Source organism: Alligator sinensis, unplaced genomic scaffold, assembly GCF_000455745.1.
Source record: "Alligator sinensis unplaced genomic scaffold, ASM45574v1 scaffold454_1, whole genome shotgun sequence".
Lineage (NCBI taxonomy): Eukaryota > Metazoa > Chordata > Crocodylia > Alligatoridae > Alligator > Alligator sinensis.
Genome location: NW_005842095.1, coordinates 12903 through 37426, shown reverse-complemented (window position 1 = coordinate 37426; position 24524 = coordinate 12903). Strand labels below are relative to the sequence as shown.

The following is a 24524-nucleotide window of genomic DNA, read 5'->3' as shown; positions in this document are numbered from 1 at the left end:
TAATGGCCGCTGAAGGGCTGGGAAGGGACAAGGTTCCCACACGCACCGTGTCAGCTTGACGTTGCCAACACGGTGAATGTCGGAAGAGGAGCGCAGACCTAGCCCGCCTCCTCCAGTCCCCAGCACCACGTGGGGAAGACACCGTGCTTCCCAGCCCGAGCGACTTGCCGCTCCCCACCCGCAGATGAGAGGCAGCCTGGCTTGGCTGCCTGCCCCTGGGCCGCTGGCAGAGGCAGAGCATCGCAGGCAGGTGCCTCCTCCCGCCAGACTGTCAGCATTGGCCACGCCACGCGGGGCAGCCCCAGGCTCGGGCCGAGCCTGCATTCACTGCACCCCAAGGTGCCACACGGTCCCAGCCCCGGCTCCCTCCAGCCTGGCGCGGTGATGCAGACCTGCAGAGGCGGCACAGCTGCTGGGCTCGCCCTTGTAGTCTGCCTCTGCCACCTCCTGCCTGGCCAAGGCGCCGCAGGTAGGACTGGGCCGGTGACTGTGGGCTCCCGGCACCTGTGTGTGTGTAGGGGGGGTCCCTGCCTTTCACAGGGGAGGGAGGCTTATGGCAAGGGTCGTGCCCTGTGTTTCCCCACTCTGCCTCAAATAATTGCCCACCCCGGTCTAGATCAGTGGTTCTCAACCCTTCTTGCACCAGGACCCATTTGTAAACATAGATGGTCAGTCCCAACCCAGTGTCCCTCACTGCTCCTACCTTCAGACCCCAGTGCCCCCGTGTGTGGGGCATGGGGGGGCCCAAGTAGCCCCTTGCAGGCTGGAACTCTGTGGCTTTTCTCTTGTGGGTTGGCAGTTATATGTTTTTCTCCTTTAAAGGAGAACCCATTTTTAAAGTTCGCTCGTGACCCTTTCATATATTCTTGAGACCTACTTTTGGGTCGCGACCCATGTTTTGAGAAATGCTGGCCTAGATCATGCCCGACCAGTGCTGTCCAACATCTTTTTAAACACCTTCGATGATGGAGAATCCACAACTTCCCTAGGCAGTCTGTTCCACTCCCTCGCTGTTCTAACCTCTGTGAACAGAGAGCTGGCAGTGGAAATACAGCGAGGTTTTCAGGCTCTGTTCTGTCTCGTCAGTTAACACATGGACAAAAAGAAAAGGGGAAGAGGTTCTCTTTAATTTCTACCTCCTCCCACTGGCAAAAGCTGTTGGAAATTTCTTCCCAAGGTCTTGTTTGACTGGTGGCAGGATGCCTGCTGCCTCATGGGGTCCAGGTCAGGTATTGTTTTTATTTTGGATTTTAAACCACATTTCCAGACCCATTTCTTTGTCACTTCCTGCAACTTCATTGGTGTCAAAGGTTATGTGACATCACTTCCTGATGTGATACCACTTCCTGTGAGGTCTTTGAATATGGCTTGCCGGCACACTGGGTGATAAAAAGTTCGTGATCCGGCCCCACATTCAAAAACTTTGGACACCCCTGGTCTAAGGACATAGGTAGACAAAAGTTCTTTGGGTAAATCTGACAGCTTTTGTTAGACCAACTGATTTTTCTGATTTACCCAAAGAACTTTGTCCGTCTATTGTGAAGTCAGACACAGGAACAATCATTCAGTGTCAGATTTTGCAAAAGTCTGATTTGCCAAGTTCTTAATTGTTGATGTATACTATCTGCATCTGCTGTTCCATCCATAGTTCCTCACAGTCCTACTTAGGCTGACACTACATCCAGCCCCATAGATGAAGCACTTCTGTCATCCTCTGTCCTTTGGCAGCTGGCACTGGCAAGATGCTAGTAGCATATAGATAAATAGCAGATAAAGCTGGCAGTACCAACTATACAAACATTGTGAAAGAAAAATAAGTGTATTACATCACTTCTTACTTAAAAGGGATAGGGGGAAAAAAAAACAAAAAAAACCAAACAAACATTTTAGAGTGGACCATCACAGAACCTTCAATTCTTTCTTTTACCCTTCTCCTATATCTTGCAAGCCAACTGAAACACTGAATATGGGCTACAGATTTCTGAAGACATTTTTACCAGTTACAAATTAAGCATCTACTTTTTCAACAACTTTTTCCATGACAGGAAATTTTCCTGAGTGCCCCACAAAACATCCCTACCTTTAAAAAGATGCCTTCAATAGCCAGGTAAGGAGTCAACAAAAAAAAAAAATTATACTCAATAAAACCATTCACATAATACATTTTGTTACACTATACAAGTGTACAAAGTCAACAGAAACGTATGCTCACTTTAAGAAACGAGATGCTGCAGTAAACACCATGTTCTCAAAACAATGATATAAAATATGGTTGCTAGTTAAACAAAATAAATGCATCTTGCTTACCTAACTGATCAATAATGCTTGAAACTGTCCCAAAAGGCTTTAGTTCAATATCCTCAGGCAGAATTATTACCAAATCTTCACCAAGAGGCAGTTCCTGAGAACATCAGAATAATTAATCTTCAAAGCATCATTTTTCACACAAAATATTACCCACTGGTGAGAACTTCCCTTTTTAAACCATTTTAGACATTTATTTTTGAAATTCAATAAAAAAATCCAGTTAATTTGTAATAAGACATTCAAATAATATTCAAAGTTAGTGCTCATCAAGTAAGAGAGAACTAGTTTTGAGAATGCACCCTCTTTTTTTTTTTTCTTTAACCATTCACTTGTACCATACCCCAATACTATAGCCATGTATTTAAGATAGCTTAACTCAGCCAGAGAAGACTGGCTTCTAAAAGCTAAAAATTGTGTTTTAAAAAGCTTCACTTCCTGACATTATCTTTTAAATAATTACATCATGGCACCCATGTACAACACTAGAAAAAATACTGTAAGAGAAAATGAAATGGTATTGTGGGGAGTACAGAGATTGAGTAGCCGATATGAAAGCACTAAAAAAAGAAGCTCAAGCCTATCATTTTATCATATAAAACCATTATAAAACCATTTTATCATATAAAATGCTATTACTGCACTAAATTAGACACAATAATTCAAATCTAAAAACTTTTCAGTACACAAAGTTAAACTACAGGGTACAGGAGAAAACTAAACACACATTTAAATTTTATGTTTTACACAACTTAGCATATGTAACAAATCTAGCTAAGCTTAACAATATGCATCATAAGTTTAAAATGTAAAATCATCATGAGTTTAAGAGATGTGTGTGACCAGACTTATGTGGTTCATGTGACCAAGCTCTGGAATAGACTCCCAGGAGGGGTGGTGCAGGCACCTACCCTGGAGATCTTCAAAAGGAGACTGGACACACACCTTGCTGAGGTTATTTGTCCCCAGTTGTCTTTCCTGCCCAGAGCAGGGGGGCTGGACCCAATGATCTCATGAGGTCCCTTCCAGCCCTAAACTTCTGTGAATTTCAGATACGGTAACTCATTCTACAGCAACAACTATTATCTTGCAAACATTTTTTTCTAAAACAATGAACATAAACTACTCTAGTAATACTTTTTTTTTAAAATCGAGTTTTCAATTGTCCTCATCTTCCCATTTAATTTTATTACTATTAAAAGGATCAGTTCATGTATATTCTGTATTCTTGCAAGATGTCCATGTATTTTAGGGTAATGTAAGTCAAGCCACACACTGGTTATCTCATCCTTAAACCATCAATACCAAGTCCTCAGGCAAAATTATTCATGTGACTACAAAGAAAGTATTGACTGCATTTTCATTTTTTCCCCTATGCCTCTGCCTCCACGAACAAGAGTCTCCCACAGTATTATATCAAACTAACAGAGTCTCCTTTACCCAGTTTCCTAAAAGACTTACAGACAGGGCACGTCTACATGTTCATTAATGTGCTTGTGCTAATACACATTCAAATTTAGTACCTCCATTGTGAGGTGCAAGAAAAAAGCTCATTAGCCTATTAATGTACATTAGCAATAGCACATGGTTTTTTTGTGATGCTGTAATGCACATTAAGTATGCATTACATGTGTACTTTAATGCTCATTAGCCTAAGTATTATGCTAATCATGTGGAAAAAGAGCAGCTGGGCAGCTAAGAGCTCCCAACTACCAGCCCCACATTGCGAGTCCGAGAGCACAGTGAGCTTTGAAGAGCATGCCTGTACCCGTGTTTTTTAAAACTCCCAGCCAGAGCTGCCATGCACAGGGTTTTGACAATCAGCTGCTTGTCAGCCCAGCTACTGCAGTATGAGGCCCAGTCCCAAGACAGACCCAGAGCTACCCAGCCAGGCCAACAATCAGCTTGCCAAACTGGGGAGTAAAGCCTGCCCCAGTGTGGTCCAGGGCCGACTATCAGCTAATTATAAGCTCCAACCAGACTGCACTGGAGCCAGTTTGAGTCCCCTGTGTAAATCTCGATGGCTACAGCTTACAATCAGCTGAATGTTGAGTGGCTGGACCTGTAGTGTTTCTAACTTGCCACTGCAGGGGAAGCTCAAGATTCTGATTATGCCATTATAATTATGGCAAGCAGCAATGGTATGATTGGGATCCAATCCCTGATCCCGATTACATACTGTGCCATGTATGTGTGCATTGCAGGAAGCATGATTGTTGGGACTGGAGATCAAATCTCACTGCACCAATAAATGAATATATACCAGCAGCCTAGAACACAGCAACATTATATTTTTCAATAATTTCTTGTAGGGAAGCCTATAAGCAAGTTCTCTTTAAAGCTTCAGGGATGAAGCAAACAACAATGGCTTGCCAGTGACAGGCTGCATACTTCTAAAACTTGCTTTTCTTCCTACTAAAACAACACAAAAAGTTTAACAGACTTGTTGCTTAGATCAGCGTTTCCCAATGTTTTCCAACCCAAGACACACTTATATTAATAAAATTTTTCTATGAAACACCCATTAAGGCATTCCCCATCCCCATATTTATGAGTTCATTGCCACGGCAAAATTCCGTGGCACACCTGTTCATTTGTGATGGTGCACTATTGTGCTGCAGCACACCAGCTGGAAAACACTCACTTAAATTTTTCTTGCCCCAAAGACCTAAGCATTTAAGTTTACTAACCTGTAACCCATCCTTAAAAGGACCTTATTCCCAGGATGCAGCACAGCGCAGAGAATAGTTTATAGTAGTACCTGGTACAACACTCACATCCCCTCCATTCCTGCAGATTTTGGTAGTGAAGCTATTAAAAAGCGAAGTGCTTCAGTTGTCTCAATTCCTTCTACCACCTTCTCAAAAATATTTGAATTAAGACTGAGAAAGATGATGGATATGGATAAGCTTGAATGGTTGTGGGAGTAAGAAAAAACTATCAGAACATTTTCCAAAGTGGCACAATAAATGTTTCGAGTGTGGTCAGAAAACTGTTTTTCTATTTACAGAAAATAACTGAAGGATAGACTTAGACAATGGAGTTTGCACTTCTATTCTGACAGATGTTACACCTAGAATGAATGTTATTTTGATTCAAATGATTGATGGAAGCGCAAGCAGTAATTAAAAGGGAGACTTAAATTTTGCAAAGCCTAGGTTAAAAGTCCCATAATACAGGTGAATCTTTGATTGATAGGATAGACGTTCATGAAACCTTTTGTAAATCATTTTTGCCCCGTCTTGAGTAAATGCGGTTCTATTATGAATTTCTATATGGCACACTGATGTGTACGTTAAATAGACCATCAAAGACTAATGACAGACCAGAAAGTTTCACATAAAAGTAGTATAGAATGGATAAATTCTATGCTGTCATTTCAAAAAACATTTTCTGGAATTTATCAAAATCGGTTTCATGGAACAGAATCTCTTAAATACATCAGAATTTTATGAAATATGCTGCAATATGCTGCCAGGTACCATGCATGAGGACATAAATGATAAATAAGGCTACCAACCCTGATCTAGACCAGGGGTGACCAACCTGCAGCACACATGCCATAAAAGTGGCATGGCTAGCCGCTGCCTGTGGCGCACAGCAGATCAGGGAAGAGTACAGGCAGTACAGCAGCAGAAAGAGCAGGTCTCAAGCCTCCTGTTAAACTTGTGGTCTATGCCAGAGGAGTACATGACTTATCTCCTATTTAGACAGGACTGGAAGCATCTTTTCTGCTGCTGTTGAGTAGGAAATGGTCACTGCTACCATTAATATCTATGCATGAAGTACAAAGATCTAATAAATACTTCACATTCCAAAAGCAAAGACAGGAGCAACAACACTTCTTTTCAAGGGCTGGTGAAACTAGCAAGTCAGCTGTTCATCTAGTGGCCACCTTCAAGATTTTATCTATATTGGCACTGAAGTAAAACCCCTTTCTGGAGAAGTCCCCAGCCTCCAAGACCAAGTTTCTAAATTATATATTTTGTCTCAATGAGATGACAAAAGCTACTGTTCTTGTTGCAGCACTGCCTGAATCAAACCAGTTTCTTCATCTGTTTCATCTAAACAGTCTTTTAAATATCAAAATTTTAAACAGTTTTCTTTGCTATTCAGATTGCTATTTGCTTTTCTTTGCTACTTATGCTTTAATAAATAAGGCTACTACCTGAGAAATGGTAACAATATCTACATTCCAGAAACCCTACCATGTTATGACGCTGACAAATAAAAGCTTTTTGATCCACAGTGCCAGTTACAGAGCACATTTGGCTTACTTTTGTAGTGGACCAGGAGTTCCCTGTGTCTAATGGATAGATCTAAGCAACTGCTAAGCACTTGGGCTCTTTGTATCATTCTTTAAAGGCACCCAAAACTCACTATTGGCTGCTGAGGATACCCAGGTGCTTAACAGTTTTTCTGAATTGCACTCGTCAAGGTCAGGCATTTACAGAAAAAAATCCCGATTTTTGTCCTTTGCTGCCATTAGCAGTACATTGATACACTGGTCCATATTATATCAGCGCCAATATCATTTACATTAATCAGCAATTGGCTTTTTTGGCTGATGGGGCCGATAATGTAGTGACATTATCGGCTGCACGCCGATAATGATAAATGCTGCACGCATGTGCACCGGATACACAGGGCCAACCTGGTAAGTCTGTTTGGGGGAAGGGGACAGATCAAGACCCTGCAGTGAGGGTGGGAGTGGGGCTGGGGCTGCCCAGCTGGGGCACGGCACGGGATGGAGCCGCGAGCGGCTCATTCGGAGGTGGATTCCCCCTGCATCTGTGTACAGGGCGAGGGTGGGCAGCCGCTGTGGGTGGCGCTGAGTCAGGGCTGTGCTCAGAGCAGGCAGTGGTGGCACTGGGAGGGGGGCCACAGGAAGCTACAGCAAATTAGGGGATGGCTGTAGCCCCCCCCCCCATAGGTCCCTCCCACCCCAGTGCTACCACCCATTCCCAGTCCCAGCTCACCCTCACCCTGCACACAGGTTCAGAGGGCACACTCACCCTATAGATCCCCCAATGGCGTACATGGCAAGGGGGGAATCTTTCCCGCAGTGAGCCCCCCAGACAAGCCTCACAGCTCTGTCCTTCACTATACCTCAACTGGGCAGCACCTGCCCCTGCCCCACTCCCTCCCTCACCACAGGAGCCTCAATCTGATCCCCCCACACCCCTTCCCCCAACAGACTTACTAGTTGGACACTGCTCTCCAAGCTGCCAGACTGCATATCAGCAATAGAATCGGTATTGGCCAATACGTCTCGTTAATAAAAATCGGCCATCAGTATCGGCCCAAAAAAATCTTTATTGATGCACCCCCGGCTACTATTAACTCAGATAACTAAACCTGTCTTAAAAATCCCTATGGCTTGCATTCTATTCATGCACAGGTTTACTGCAGAAACAGAAAAAAGGAAGTTCTGTTGTAAGTCAAAACTTCAGTAGCCAGACAACGGAGACAAGTAAAAAGCTTAGCATCAAAGTACCAAAAACTAGATAAGCTTAGAAGTGGACCCCATTGCCAGTGTTAGATTTGGTCAAAAATGGAGCTAGAAGCATGGTAATAAGTGTTTTTTTATCTCTGCGTGAAAGCACAAGGTTGCAGGGTGACGATGTCTAACTCAATACAGAAGAAAGTGCTAACCATCTCCAAATATCTTAAGGAAGAGGACCCAACAACACAGATCAGAAAGAACTACTTCATTCTTCACAGCAGCCCATTTTCCCCTCTAGACTTTCTTCTTCCACATTTGAAATACATCTGAAGCATCAGAAAATTCTCAGAATGCTCTATTTAATGACCCCTACCAATGCCAAAAATTTTAACTAAGAGAGCCCCAAGCTAGCCTAGTTTTAAGCTACAGCCCAATACTATAGCTTCTCTCTTCATCTGAGAAAAGAGCAAAGATACAGAAGAGTCTTGTTCCAGCAGCATGGATAACGAACAGCAGAAGGAAAACTTACGTATGAAAAGATTAGGGGAAAAAAAAGTGAGGAAAGGATCTTACATGAAAACAATAAAAGGCAAGCAAAGACAGTATGCTAATTTGAAGAAAGGATGTTAGCAAACCAAAGTATGTTATACTGTACCCTTAAATCCAAAACACATAAGCCAGGGAAATACAATTAGGGCACTCAAACATATCACTACAGGGTAGAATATGTCATGTAATATTCATGACTAAGATACTTGAAGAAGTGCTTTTTTAAAGATTTGTTTCAGTATCCTTCCATGCCACAGTAAGGAATTATTTGGGTACCAAGTTCTTTCATATCATAATACATCTGGATTTCTTTTAAACATAATTATAAATGCAAACATCTTGTGTATATAATTTTCATCTTGTGGATTACAACATGACAATAATGTTGTTTCACCCTTAGACCACTGATAGATACTTAACTCAATTCCATTTCACCATCACTTATACTTTGAAAAATTGGAAAAAAACCAAACCCAAACACACAATAAACCAACCCTTTCAAAGGCATATTCATCAGGACACTGAGTAGTGTAAAGCAATCATAATGCAGTGGGCACATAAATGGCTTTTTATGCTGCTCCAACTACATAAGTATATTAGTTTATCTGGCTCCTTAAACTATACTTGATATTTAAGTTAAAAGACCAATTTAAATAAGACCAGGCTAGTACAAAACAAGAGCTAGGATGTCCCAAAACATCTGTGCTTCAAGGGCTCATGCTTCAATCCCTTCCACCAGTGCTACTTGAGGGTACAGCTGAAGCAAGGCAGCAACATAAAAGAGCACTTTTACGCTCATATTCAAGCTACCAGTCGGTCACACAGCTTTAAGAAACAACCACAACAACCAAGAGATATTGGTGACACCTGGGGAAAGTAATCTACCTACGAGATCTCTTGACATATTACCAACCAGCCTATCTTTACCACTAGATCATGCTAGATTACTGTATGTAAATCAGATGTAAAGAAAGAAGAGATGCACTGCCCACCCTTTACTTTGACATGATTCCAGGCATGGCTGATACAATCATAATAACTAGCCATGGCCTCTAAAATCTTGGCCTAACTATAATCCAATTTCTTCACATTAATCCAATGAACAATATTCAACTAGGTTCAGTGATATGGAATGCTTGACAAATGCACTGTTCTGCATGATCTCTTAAGATCACTGTAAACAAAGTAATATAGATGTTAACAATTTTAGAACATGGTTAAAAATAAATGAAGAGCACACTAAAAAATTACTAGTGAGGACAAAAATGTTGTGAACATGGGGAGGGCATCTTGTATTTTTCATAAATGAAGCTAGAATCCAACCTCTTTGCTAACTGCAATTAACAATGGAATTGTGACAGGTATTTAGATATTAGTTCCCAAAAAGGAACAGAGGATGGATGGATAGATACGTAGGTAAACAGCTACCTTTAATGCTTGGCTTTAACAAATGTAATCATAAAATTGCAAGTGTCCTCACGGGTCATCTAGTCCAGCCCTATGTAGTGATGCAGAATGCCCTACTCCTACACCATACCAAAAACAGATGCCTCTCCAGCCTTTCTAAACACTTCCAGTGAAAGGGATTTTACATCTTCTTTAAGAAGCCTATTCTATTATTATACCATTCCAATGATTAGGAAGTGTGGGGGTTTTTTAAATAAGATTTTGTATAAATCTTATGAACCCACTGTCTCAGTGGCAAGTGAAATAGTTATTCTCCTTCTCTATTCTTTTTGAAACTGCATTCCATTGCTCATGAATGAGTCCAGGATGCATCATAGCACCAGATTCTGTTTGGTAGCGCTGCCACCAAACCAATAATCCTCCATTCTTTCTACGAGCACTTAGGTTCTCTTTTTCTTTGTTGCTGAATTTCATTTACTATCATCCAGTTCTCCAATTTATCAAGATCCTTCAAAGTGTTTGCAGTACCTCACAGGTTTGTGTATACCTGTAACTGTGATCACAAAACTCTTTGCTCTTAATCCAAGTCATGAATAAAAGTGTTTAACAGTATCAGACCAAGAACAGGACTCTTGCAGAGCCCCACTTCATATATCCTACATAATTTTTTTCCTTGAAGTCGTTCAGCGATATAGCCACCTAAGAAGAAATTCTATCTAGCTTATTTTCCCAGTTTAATGATGAAAATGTCACATAAGTGTGTGTTCAAAGCCTTACTGAAGTCCAGGTATAACGTATTTACTTGAATAAAAGAAGAGGTCCCCACCCCCCTGCAATCAGCATGGGAAAGAAACTTCTCATCTTACAATCACATACAAGGAAACCACATTAAATACATTGTCTATGGTTAAACTGCTGCCAAAAGTAGCATATGCTCAGTAATGCAAACCAAACTAGGAAACTGATTAAAAGCATCCAACACTGAGCATCACAATAAAACACATGGCTCATATGGGGCAAACAGTAACCTACAAGGATATGTTAGTGCAGTCCATCTGAATAAGGTATATTATGGTAGTGCCCAATGCGCTCAGTCCCCCTCAGTACCAACTCGTTTTCAAGTCATAGTGAGCCACTACACTGAATCCATTGACTTCCTCTTCACTCCCACAGCTGAAATGTGCTTTTCTTTCCCGTTTCTAATGATGCCCATTTCTTCACCAACCTTAAATGTCTGGCCAACATCACCAAATGGGACCCCAAGCAGTTCACCCAAAATCCCTGTCATCCCCTCTCTCAGTCTGATGCATATGATTAGTAAGGCCCCACCCTCCATGAGGTTCAGCAAGACCAGGTTGCCCTGAACTTCACCTGCATATAAATTTCTGAAGCAGAGGGCGAATTAGCACAAGGGGGGGGGGGGAGGGGGGAAGAAGGGGCAGGTGCATCTGGAGCGTACACACATATGGAAAAGTGCTGAGTCACAGAGTTACTATGGCTTGAAACTCTGCTGACTCTGCTGAGCCCAGCCCAATTAACTATGTAAATCATGAGCCTTTTGACTTTGGACTACTATCATGCATAGTTTATACTCTATAATCAAGCAGGTATAAAAGTACTGCTTAAATGCATGTTTTTGAAGTACATGTGCTAAAGCTTGCATCAGTTAAAAAACAAAAAACAACAAAAAAATTTTTAAAAAACCCCCACCAACAACAAAAACAGACAAAATAAATCAATTTATCCGTCAGTGCCCCTCACTTCCAAATCTTCCCCTCACTTACATGTGCTCTGGGAGAGAATGTGGGGGGAGGGAGGGGGAGGCAGAGAGAGCTGCAGGGGGAAGAAGTTTGGGGGAGAGAGGTCATGGGGGCCACCTGACCACCCTGGTCGCAGCCGGAGCAGGACCAAAAAGAAGGCATACCTCCAATAATTAGGTTCCGTACCTAGAAAATTGTAACAATTTTTTAACGTTTTCCATATACAGAATCTAATTATCAGGGGGTTGTCTTATACTCAACTAAATATGGTATTAGTGTCCACTACTTGCCCCTCATCCCAACGAGTTAAGTTGTCAAAAAAGGAAATCAAGATGGTTTGTAAAGATGTCTTCTTATTAGTCCATGGTGGGTACTAATGATCAACTCTTCCTCCACAAATGAACTGCTTTACATCATCATGTCACTGAACAATTTATTCTATACTATGATTTTACAAGAGGACTATTTGTATAATATAGGATGAATATATCCTTAATCATTTAGAATACTTAAATGGAACTATGAAGACATGTACGATTTACCACATTTTCTCCTGCTCATCCAGAGCATAATTTTTTGTAGACTAAGTGTTCATACACATGACAGATCTTTTCCCCATCCCAGGATTTAGTCAAAGGGTATTTTGAAGGGAGGAATTAGATCTCCTGCTTAGTAAGGGATCTATGTATTACCTCTGCCTGCAAAAGTCACCTTACTCAGAACCACAGGGTGAGGGAAGCAAGAATCAAAGGATGGGAAGGTGGGGGGCAAAGGAGAGAAGATTTTTGGGTCCCCATCCCCTCCAGAAACAAAACATATATTTTAACAGGCATTAATATTTTGCAAGTTAGTGAACACTCATATGTTGAAGTAAATCATTTGAAAAATTTGTATGCAGGCTTTTAATTATATACCTCCAGCTAATTCTATCATTGTAATATATGGCATCACAGGAAATTATGGATACTCTGATTACTTAGAAGCTGAGCCCTTATTACCCGTTAGTAGTATAAAATTTAACTTGTTTCAGCAGCATTTAAGCATTTAATAAGCAAATCTAACAGTTTACAAGCAGTGCCAAAGGCTAAGCTAAAACACAAAAAGTAAGCTTACAAGAAGTGGAAACTTGGGCATACGAGTAGGGAGAAGTATAAGAGTATTGCTTAGGCACTGCAGGGATGAAATCAGGAAGGCCAAAGCACAACTGATGTTAAAGCAAGCAAGGGATGTGAAGGGTAACAAGAAGGGTTTCTACAGGTAAGTCTTCAACAAGAGGAAGAACAGGGAAAGTGAATGAATGAATGCCTTACTGAATGGAGACAGCAACCTAGTGACAAATGATGCAGAAAAGGCTAAAGTATTCAATGCCTATTTCATCTGTCTTCACAGGCAGTCATCTCCCAGACTACTGCAGCTGGCAGCACAGTTTGGGGAGGAGGTGAGCAGCAGACAGTGGTGAAAGAATAGGTTAGGGACTATTTAGAAAAGCTGGACATGTACAACACCACACACAATGCACCTGAGGATGCTGAGGGAGTTGATAAATGTAACTGCAGAAATTGGCTGTTATCTTTGAAAACTCATGGTGACCAGGAGAGGCCCCAGACAATTAGAAAAGGGCAAATATAGCACCCATCATTAAGGAAGGAAAAGAGGAGGGTCCTGGGAATTATAGACCTGTCAGCTTCATCTCAGTCCCTGGAAAAAATCTTGGAGCAGGTTTTCAAGGAATCCATTTCTAAACACTCGGAGAAGAAGGTGATTAGGAACAGTCAGCACAGATTCACCAAGGGCAAGTCATGCCTGACTGCCTTCTATGATCATCTCTGTGGATGCAGGGAGAACAGCAGATGTGATATACAGTGGAGTCGCATCTTACGCGGGAGTTAGGTCCTAAAGTCAAAGCGTAAGGCGAAAATCGCGTATAATCAAAATTACCCACCACCCTGCGCTGAATTCAACTATACGCGGGGTGGGAGCAGGGGCAGGGGCTTGAGTTTGCACACGGCGCTGCCGCTTACCTGGAGGCCCATTATGGCGGTGACGGCCACTGCCTCCAAAACCTCCTGCTCTCACCATGGAGCCGTGCCCAGAGCTGTGTGGCCGGACGCCAGGCGGCAGCACAGCCATCCCCACCACCACCCTGCGCTGTGCCACTGCTACCAACCACACAGCTCCAAGCACGGCTCCGCAGCAGCAGGAGGTTTTGTACACCCGTGCCAGCGATGACTGCCTCTGCCTCCAAAACCTCCTGCCGCCACCGCGGAGCCACGCTTAGAGCTGTGCAGCCGGCGGCAGCAGTGCAGCACGGGGTGGTGGTGGGGATGGCTGCGTGCCGCCCGGCCACACAGCTCCGGGCACGGCTCCATGGCGACAGCGGGAGGCAGTGGTCGTCACTGTCATAATGGGCCTCCAGGTAAGCAGCAGCTCCATGTGCAAACTCAAGCCCCTGCTCCCCCTCCCACCCCGCATATAGTTGAATTTGTGTAACTTAAATGAGTGTATGATGCAACTCCACTGTACCTCAACTTCACCAAGGCTCTGAAATGGTCTCCTACAACATTCTGGCAAGAAAGCTACGAAAGTTTGGGTTGGATAAATGGACTACCTTTAAGGTGAACAGAAAACTGGATGGACAGTCTGGCTCAAAGGGTAGGAATCAATGGCTTCATGTCTAGTTAGTAGCTGGGATCAAGCATAGTGCCCCAGGGGTCAGTTTTGTTCCATATCTTTATCAACGGTCTGGAAGATGGGATGGAGTGCATCTTTCTGCAGATGTCACCAAGCTGGGTGATGGAGTGGAAGTGAGTCTTCCCCTCTATTTGGCACGGGTGAGGCCACATCTGGAGTATTATGTCCAATTTGGCAGCACCCCCACCCTCCAACTACAGAAAGGATGTGGACAAACTGAAGAGAGCCCAACAAAGGGCAACAAAAATGGTTAGGGAACTGGGGGACATGACTTCTGACAAGACACTGAGGGAACTGGGCTTATTTAGTCTGGAGAAGAGAAGACTGAAGGGGGATTTAATAGCAGCCTTCAACTACCTGAAAGGTGGTTCAAAAGAGGATGAAGCTAAATTGTTCTCAGTGGTGTCAGATAATAGAACAAGGAGCAAGTTGCAACAACAGAAGTTTAGGTTAGATAATAGGAAAAACTGACTCATTAGGAGAGTAACAAAGCACTTGAACAGGCTACCAAGAAAAGTTGTGGAATTGCCATCCTTGGAGGTTTTTAAGACCTGGCTAGAAAAAGTCTTGGCTGGGATGATCTGGTTGGGGGTGGCTATGCTTTGAGCAGGGATTTGGAATGGATGAGTTCCTGAGGTCCCTTCCAATCCTAAATTTCTCTGATTCTATGAAACTTTGTAGCAATTATATTTTAAAAAGTTATTCTTGATTCGCCAACCCTAAATAATGTTAGAAACTGTAAATTTAATCTTAAGAGGTAAACAAATGTGGGCCAATAAACCACTGCCCAGAAAGAACATGAGCAATCTGGATTATTACAAAGAGACATAAAATAATACTGTAGCAGTGGGGCGTATCTGCATTTGACCAAGCCACTTAATTTCCTTGCTGCTATAGATCAAGTCCTCATCTGACCCAGCACAAAGTCTCTGCACACACAATGCTTCATTTCAGTGCCTCCTACATAACAGCACTGCTCTGGCTACAGTAACAGCTAGAGTCTCTAGGCCCCTCCTCCCTCCTCTGGCTTGCCTGTCCAGGCCCCAGGGTACAGGCCAGTTTAGTTGGACACTGCTGGGAGAGCCAAGAGTCAGTCTGGGGCCATGAGTGGACATGATGCAGTGGTGGGGGAGGGAGGGGATGTCTACACAGTCCAACACTAAGGGAGTACATGCACTGTGCAGCAGTGGGGAGGGAGGAGGGGAGGTCTAGCATGTTGTATGACCTAGGGCAGTGATTCTCAACCTTTTGCACCTTACGTCCCACCAACCATTGGTCCCACCATGATAAGCAACGAGCAGGGGGGGAGGAGGAGAGAGGGGACATCCCCTGACAGCCGGTTGACAAACTCCTGCTTCCCACAACCCAGTGTGGCTGCAGACAGCGGGAATCTCGCTGCTGCAAGCTGTACCCCCCACTCCCCCGGCAACATACCCCCTGTGCCTGCCACCACTTTGAAGTGCACAGCCCCACACTGCTACCTTCGCTGCAACCTCGTGTGCAGGAGGAGCTTCACCGGGTCAGTGTGGGGCAAGCAGCACCAAGAAGACCCCCAAGAAGATCTCTGCCAGCCTGCAGGGAGCTCATTGCCAGCAGACTTCGTTATAAAAGAGCTTCTCTCCCAGAGACTTCACCAAGGTATTACTGTAATTATTTTCAAAAACTTCGGGTCCCACCTAGAGGACCTTTGCATCCCACCAGTGGGACACATTCCACGACTTGAGAAACACTGGCCTAGGGGGCCTGTGGCTTGCCTTGGTGCAGCCCACAGGCATCCATTGGCATGTTCAGCCCCTGGCCATGCAGCAGTTGAATAGCCCTGATGTACAAGATGAGCTAAGCATAATACAAAGATAGGACAAGAAACTTGGTTCTGATTTACATTGTTTTTCTGTATTTCTGTCTATTGATATATTTCTTTATTACTCATGTTTACATATATTCAGGAGAGACCAAGGCAATATACAGCACCGTATTAAATGAAAGCAACAGCATCAGCTGAACTACCATACTTGCTCATACCCAAAGATGTTTCAGACTAGTATCCCATCAATGCAAGATGCCAGTACTAAAATATTTTAGAAGAAAACAAAAAAACCCCACAGAGTAGGAATATTCCATTAAAGTCTACTCATTATCCTCATTGCCTTAACCTGTGAACAGAACCTCCATTCTTCATACTTTCTGTGACAGGGTTTTTTTGCATTAACTGCTGTAACTTGGTATATTCTTATTATTCAAAACATCCATCCATACTATCTCCAAATCTTATAAACTCCTAGCCTTACTGACATCATGTGGCGAGTTCTACACTCCAACGATGTCTTATTTGAAGATTTCACTCTCAGCCTTGAATTTCCCGGTCTACTTTCTGCACACTTATTTCCTTCTTAAAATGTATTTATTTGTCTCCTTATTTACCTCTTTAGGAAAACAACTCAAGAGTTCTACAAACTTCTGCTCATTTCTTTTACCCTTCCGCGAGCTTCCTGCCCTTAAATTGTGTGGTATCTTTTTTTTTTTCCAGTAAGGAGGTTGCCACCGTACAACAGTAGCCTCATCTGAGATCTCACAATGTATGCATGGCATTACAATTATAAATAAAGGAAAATAAGAATATTCATCCTAAATGGTTTATGATTAGTCCATCCATCAAATTATCAGAAATAAATACTTTATTTTTAATTAGAATCTAGTTTTTATCTTTAAGTAACATTTAAGTAATATTTAATGAGTATGTACTATTTATAAGAATAGAGCTAAGGAAGACACCTTCAGGCAAACCAAGTTGTTGATCCACTGAACTCAGAATGACACAATAATGCGCAAGCACAAAACAAAGATCAAATTCTTTAAGAAGCCATGTTGTTCACAACGCATTTCATATTAACTAAAACAAGAAAAGTCAATATTCAGTATAATCTCTGAACCTCTTTGAACACTTGACAAGACATTTGAGTTGATCAAATCTTTTCTCCCCACAATTCAGCAAGCATTTAAAAATAGTTTGTGAACCTAAAAAATAAAGATTGGAGTTCCCCAATTCTCACACTTGCAACAGAGACTTAAATGAAAGAATATTCAACTCTACATGTTAGCACTATGCTAACAATGAAGAAGAAGCATGACAACAACAACGAGGAAAACATTAAATAAATGTGTCTAGACTAGCGATATTATTTCAGAGCTTCCTCCCCAAACATGATGTATCATCAACCTTTTTATGTCTCTGCTAGGGAAACCATAGCTGTACTGAGCACTTTAGCTTGAAATGATTTTATAAAAAATATGTTTAAGTTCTATTATATTAAGGAACAATAAGAGAAAAGGCTGGAAAAATGGTCAATTTGTATACTTACTTCAAGAGGTAATTCATCTTTTATTTCAACACTGCATGGCTTGTTATCCTTTCCATTGTTCTGACTGTCATCATCAGATATGATTAGAGAGCATGAAGGAGAGGACAATACAGAAGACGAACTTTCTGAATCTGTGTCACTGCATAAGACGAAGACAAGAGAGTTATAAACATGTGTAAGAAAATTCCCTTACCACAGTTAGAAGGATATATTAAAATTACCTGTTAATTCTCAGAGAAGTGAGGGTATAGACCAGTGATTCTTAACTAGGATGCTGCAGCACTAGGGTGCCTTGAGATCCTTTCAAGGGTTAGCACTTCTCTATGTAAACAAGATAAACCCAGAAATTTCAAATAGGAATCCATAGGGTTAAAAATGTTCTGAGCTTTGAGTACTTTGCAACAGAAAACCTGCTCAATTATTTTTCCCCAGTCAAAACAAAAAAAAACAGTGAAAACCAAGAGATAACATTTTTGGAGAACTGCCTCAAGTCTAAGAAGAGGTACCTCAAATCCAAAAAAGGCTGAGAACTGAGCCTGATGGATGCAACTGGAACTGCCACTGAGGCAGATGGATGCAACAACTCTATCAGTATCTGAGGATACTACTGTAAGCTTATACAGTACATCTGTTACATCGTGAAGCAATGCAAGCAAAACCACTTGCACAGCAAAATTTTTAACTCTACTTCTTCAGGGTCAAAGTTGGGATGAGTTATTTCACATGCTTCACTACAGAATCTCACAGGCATAACAATTCCAGCCTACCAGCTGATGTGCACTCCTGAACAGCCCTTTTTTCACATGGCTAAAACATACATTGGTCCATAGGGCTGTGCAACGCTTTGGTCCCCGATTCGATTATGCGGACATTTGGCCTGATTCGGTGGCCAAACCAAATCAGATGACCCTTTAATCTCTCCGAATTGAATCGGAACCCTCCAAATCAATTTGGAGAGATTCAGAAAGATTCGGAGATTTGGACACAGAGACAGCTTTAAATGCTTTTTCTACGTACCTCTAGGTAGCAGGTGTTCGCGAGTGCTGCAATGCTGGGGCGCATGGAGCATCCCACAGAAGTGCGAGGGGCTCCCCAGCACACTTGGCAACAGACCAGGAAGTGGACAAGAAGCACTTCCAGTCCCTCCCAGCTCGACAACTGGTGCCTCCTGGATCTGGGGGGGGGGGGGGGCGGCAGCCCCCCGCCCCCCCCCCCCAGCCAATCACTGAGCCAAGGAGGTGCAGGGCCCCCCCCCCAGCACACTCCCCGGCAGACCCGCAAGTGTACTGGAAGTACTTCCAGTCCACTTCTGGGTTCACCACTAAGCACAGGGAGGGCCCCCTGCACTCCTGTGGGACACTCCATGCACCCCAGCAGCGCAGTGATCTAAATCAGAACTGAACAGGGCCTGCTTTGCACACCCCTATTGGTCCATACTAGTGGTTCTCAACCCATTTTAGCCTCAAGGCACCCCTTGCTAACTTACTAGTCAGATTTCATAGATTTCTAGGATCGGAAGGGACCCTGTAGATCATCAAGTCCGACTCCCTGCCCTAGGCAGGAAAGAGCGCTGGGGTTAAGTAACCCCAGCTAGGTGCTTGTCTAATCTCTTCTTGAGCACCTCCAAGGTAAGGGAAAGCACCACCTCCCTTGAAAGCCTATTCCATAGATCACAGCTCTGAAGCAGGGCAGCTTTAGACAAAATTAAAAAATAAAAATTGTCAACTCAGCTTCTTGGGTATTAAAGCAACTCTGGTGACGAGGACAACTCAAAAAGGCTGCACCAGGTCAGAAGGGTTCTGACACTACAGATTACTATTGGAAAGCCCTGGGTTTACCTGATGAATCACATGTAGGGTTTTGTACATTTACCTGTGCTAATGCTGGCTGCATCCTGCATCCCCCTTGAAAAGATCTCCCAGCAGCCCAGGCTGGCCTGGGCAGAAGTGCTGGCCTATACCCTAAAACCAGCCTAGCTGCAGTTTTAGAGGAAGAAAAATCCTGTTTCTGCAATGCTGAATCCATTGATTTGTAAACAGATAAAAACAGAAATAAATTGGATTTATCACCATTTCCTTTAAATAGCTACCTGGAGAGACTACAACCTCTGCACTGGGTAACAACAAAGAACGGGTGTTTCTGCAAGTGTGGGAATCGCAGAACCGTTCTTCGTGCTGCAAGTGTTACATGCAGTGAAATCACCACCACGTGGCAGGCGATGGGCACAGGAGATACCTGCGGAAACAACCAGCTACACCAGTACTGTGAAGAAGCTTCAGAAGTAAATGGAGAATCTATTCCAGTGTTGTCAACTATACAATAATTATCGTATTTGTACAATAAATGTCAACCCTCGTATACTGTACAACCAACAGTGAAAGTGTTCATAATGTATGATAATTTTTGAGACAGCTAATTGATGCAGCATCTGCAAAACCTACGTCACTCTCAGAGAGTCTTAATCGACTTCCAGGGTTTTTGTTTTGGGTTTTGTTTTGTTTTTAATATTTAGTGTTCCCAATCAAATCAGCCAAATCAGTTCCAATTCATATCAAATGAGCAGAACTCAATCATTCCAAAAACCGTATCGACTGAGCAGGCAGAACTCAATCATTCTAGGCACCACGTATGGCGCTACAACCAGCAAGCATCCTTCCTCCCAGGCTCTCACCCTGGAACTTCAGATACACGGAGGACGCCTGCCAATGGATTTGGGAGTAGGCCCAAGCCCACAGGTCTTGGGGTTCAGATGCCCCCCACACTTGATCTTAGCCAATCACAAGGATGGGTTAGTGCAGGATTTTTGTTTGTTCATTTTTTTAATTAAATGTTTTCACATTCCAAGTCAAATCAGTCTAATCAATTCCAAATCTGTGAGTCAGTCAAGAACTACAAGTGGCCCTACTATTGGCAAACATCTTCCACTCCTGCCTGGGGCTTCAGATATTTCCAAATCCTTTGGCAAACATCCTATGTGCAGGCCCAAGCACGGAGGCTTGGGGTTCAGATGCCACCGAGTTTTGCCTGCCCTCAGCCATACAGCCGCAGAAGCAAGCTAGGGAGGAATCTCCCATTTCCATAAAGTTGGTGTATAACCAAGATCTTCCCACCAGAAGTACAAGTGGGAGGCATTACCTCGGCCACAGCACTACCCGCTGCCAGACCAGTGGCTTTCCGCTGCCAGTAGGAAACCAGTGCAGTTGCTGTCAGCGCTTCCTTGTGACTGCTTGTCTCAAAATAAAGAAAGACTTCAACTTTGATGGCTTGGTTCTCACTCCCTGAGGACTTACAGTGAGCAATATAAAGTAAATAAGATGTATTTCCATGCTTTCCCACTTTCTGCATGCTTACTGCATGCTTTACTGAACGCTTATTTTGAGTGCACAAAAGTTTTCCAGCAAATAGATACTGCTGAGCTTCTAAAACGATCATTTCATGTTTAAGACCTGGCAAAGCAGGCCCGCTCCTAGGCCAGGCTGGACTTGAGACTCCCCAGACACGAGGCCGGTCGGAACCCAGGGGCAGTCCTGCAGGGGAGGTCTCCGAGCCCCCGGATGTCTCACCCCGTGAGAGTGGCTCGGAGCCCCGCGCCCGGGGGGAAGGGAGCGAGGCACCGCCCCACGCACCTGTCCGAGTCCGAGGAGTCCGAGTCCAAGGAGGAGTCAGAGTGGGCTCGGGGTCGGGCGCCGGACCCGGCGGCGGCGCGTGGGCAAACGTCAGCGTCTCAAGCTGCGTGACCACCTCCATGAGGCAGCAGCAACACCCGCGCCACGCAGAGCAGAGCCCCGCCCCCCCGCTCCGCCACTTCCGGCTTCCTCGGAACCTCCCCGCGAGCGGCAGGGCCTAGTACGCATGCGTAGCAAAGTGTTCCCCACTAGCCCATGCCCCCACTTCGCAGTGCAGCTGGCCGGCTTTTGCGTGGCCCGCACATGCGCGCGCGCACAAAGCTCTCCCAGTCACTTCGTGCATCCAGTAGTGCACCTGGCCGGCTTTTGCGTACGCGTCCCCCCGCAGTCCACCCCGCTCGACTGCTGCGTGGTCTGCGCACGCGCACAAAGCACTCAGCCATTCTATGCCTCTTCGCCGTGAGCCTGGCTGACTTTTTTTTGCGTGGTCCGCGCATGCGCATATGCGAGGAAAGATGGTAGTGTGAGCGGGTGGCCTCACGCAGGCTCCTGCTGCTGCGTGGGTCTTGCTGGCACATGTGGCTCTGGGGGGCTGGCTGGGCGGGGAGCATAGAAACAGTAGTTTGTCTGCAGAAGTGTAGAGTCCTCTCTGCCCCCAGGGGCGCAGGGGCATCATCTCCCCCAACAGGTTCAGAGCGGGGTCTCAGCGTAGGATCCCTCTCCGAGACCCCCGCTCCCTTCGGCCCGCAGCGACCCTGACATTAAAAAAAAAATTGCAGCTGCTGTTAACGTACTGGGAAAACGTGGGCCATGGGGTTTCCTCCGGTGGAGCTCACCCCTTGTCAGACTAGAAGCATCCCTGCACAAGACTGGCAGCCCCCCTCGGAAAATGCCACTCGAAATTTTAATTTTAATTCCACCCGAGAGAGCACACAAAGAAACAGCAGACTTTCCCTGTGCCTGAAGAAGGGTGTTTGTACCCGGAAGCCTGCAAAGAACAATTTCTCCAGCTATTGGTCTAATAAAAGATACCATGTTTACCCAAAAGACCTTGTCTGCGCTCTTAATTTTCACTCTTTTTTGGCAACGGAAAAAAATAAGTGCTGTTTTCTTGTTGCAAAGAACTCAAAGCCCCCAGCTCTGCACTTCCTGTTTGAAAGCACTGAGTTTATCTTGTGGCTTGTGTTTGTAAACCCAACAGAGCTAATGTGCAGCCCACTCAAAAGGATCTCAAGGCACTTGTGGTGCTGTGGCACTCTGATTGGGAATCACTGGTTTGGTGCATGTCTGTAAAGCCAGCTTACTGGCCTTGGGTGCCCTTATGTGGAAAAAGACTGTGAGCAACTGAACCTGTCTAATGCCTGCAGATGCTCCGGCTGCTGCTAACAGGGTGGAGTTCGGCTTGAGGTTTCAGGCTTGCAAAGAACAGGCCACCCTGCACAGCGAAGTAACCCAAGGGCTTTGGCAGGCTACTCAGCACCTTGGGCAACAAGGGCTGGCATTGGAAAAGAAGCAATGCAAATGGAAACTGTCAGATGACTCATGCAGTTGGTCCAATAAAAGATAACACCCACAAAAAAATCCTGAAAACCCTTGCCTCTCTAAGGTAACTTGAGATATGTTCCAGGAGACAATGATTCCTCGTTGCTTTTTCCTGGACTGGGCCCTACGTAAAAATCGGTCACCTTGTGGAAACTGTGAAATTAAGAAAAACATTGCAGCTGTTGTTAATCTACTGGGCAAACATGCGGCTACTGTGTATTATGTATTCAATTAGCTATTGCTGTCATGGATTTCATTTGCCAGTATGAATAATGAGTTTCCATTTTGTCAGCATTTAAAAATCCTGTTAAATTAATTGTGTCCTAATTTAAATATGTGCTGCCTTTCATAATCTATTTAAGTAGTAAATGATAAGTTTTATTGTTATTAGGCACGCACTTGCATGAAAAAACAAAGATAGGGAGTGGTGCTACTGCTTTGCCAGGGCATGACTACACCATTATGGAAATGTTGGTTGTATGAGGAATTTTCTCTTTATTTCAGCATTTTGTAAGGCCCAGTTAAGACACTGACAAAAGAACACCAATAGCACAAATACAAGAGTCCTGTAATTTGTAAACTGTGTATACACATTTACAGAAACCTCAAGCTAAGGATAACTTTCAGTACCATACCTTTAATATTTCCAGACTGTACTTTATTATTACCATCTCTAAAAGGGTTTATTTTAAAAAGGCATGTTTTATTCTCTTATAAATTAAGTCAGTACTGTAGCTCTCATCATTCAAACATTTATGCATGCCTTTAATGATATTGGAGTTGAATAATCCTATTGAAGGCAATTGGACTAATCCAGGATATAAAGTTAAGCCTATACATTAATGGCTGTCAAACCATTCTGCATTATTTTGCTTTGTTGGATTTACCTGAAATGATACACAGTTTAACTAGAATACAGCCATTATTAAGTATTTCTGCAAGAGATTTAACATTTTAATGTAAGCTTTTTGAATTGCCAATTGTGCGTTCCTGTACTAGTGCCATATTAATAACAAGACTCCAGTCATAGTTTCATAGTTGTTAGGGTTGGATGGGGCCTAAGCAGATCATCAAGTCCAACACCCTGCCATGGGCACGAAAGAATGCTGGGGTCAAATGACCCCAGCCAGGTGGCTGTCTGGCCTCCTTTTGAAGACCTCCAGGGTAGGTGTGAGCACCACTTCCCTTGGAAGTTGGTTCTAGCTCCTAGCCACCCTGACTGTATAGTAGTGCCTCCTGATATCTAGCCTGAATCTACTCTCCGTCAACTTATGGCCATTGTTCCTTGTTACCCTCAGTAGTGCTCGGGGGAACAGGGACTCTCCCATTGCCTGCTGGTCCCCCTTGGCAAGTTTATAGGTGGCCACCAGATCCTATCTCAGCCTTCTTTTGTGGAGACTGAACACGTTCACGTCCTATAGCCTCTCCTCGTAGGGCCTGCCTTGCTGCCCCCAATCACGCAAGTGGCCCTCCTCTGGACCCTCTTGATGCTGTCCATATCCCTCCTGAAGTGCGGAGCCCAGTACTGGATGCAGTACTCCAACTGTGGCCTGACCAATGTCGCATAGAGGGGGAGGATCACCTTCTTGGACTATGTGTAGCAGAAAAAAATGAAAGGTAGAATCCAGCTAGTATCCCAGCCCTCCAGACCTATACAAAAATTTAATATAAAAGTTAGCAAGTTTTACTACAAGATTAGGGCCTACAATCAGAGCAGTAACTGCATGAAAGCCAAACTCCAACTGATATTTCCCATAGCCAAAACTGGGAAACTCATGAGCAGGCTATACCCAGTTGATGCTCCTGTAACAGTAAATTGAGGCATCCACTATAAGATGTG

At 43.9% G+C, this 24524-nt stretch overlaps 1 protein-coding gene across 1 annotated transcript in view; it reads right to left on the bottom strand.

The window, feature by feature from the left end:
• The window catches only part of NAF1 (nuclear assembly factor 1 ribonucleoprotein), a 53179-nt gene extending 31761 nt beyond the window's left edge, over nt 1–21418 (bottom strand). The window contains 4 exon segments of the mRNA XM_025204719.1: nt 2308–2401; nt 17517–17655; nt 21143–21182; nt 21185–21418. Of these exon segments, the coding sequence (XP_025060504.1) occupies nt 2308–2401; nt 17517–17655; nt 21143–21182; nt 21185–21263 (352 nt within the window). The 5' untranslated portion in view covers nt 21264–21418.
• Nucleotides 21419–24524: the final 3106 nt, after the last annotated feature.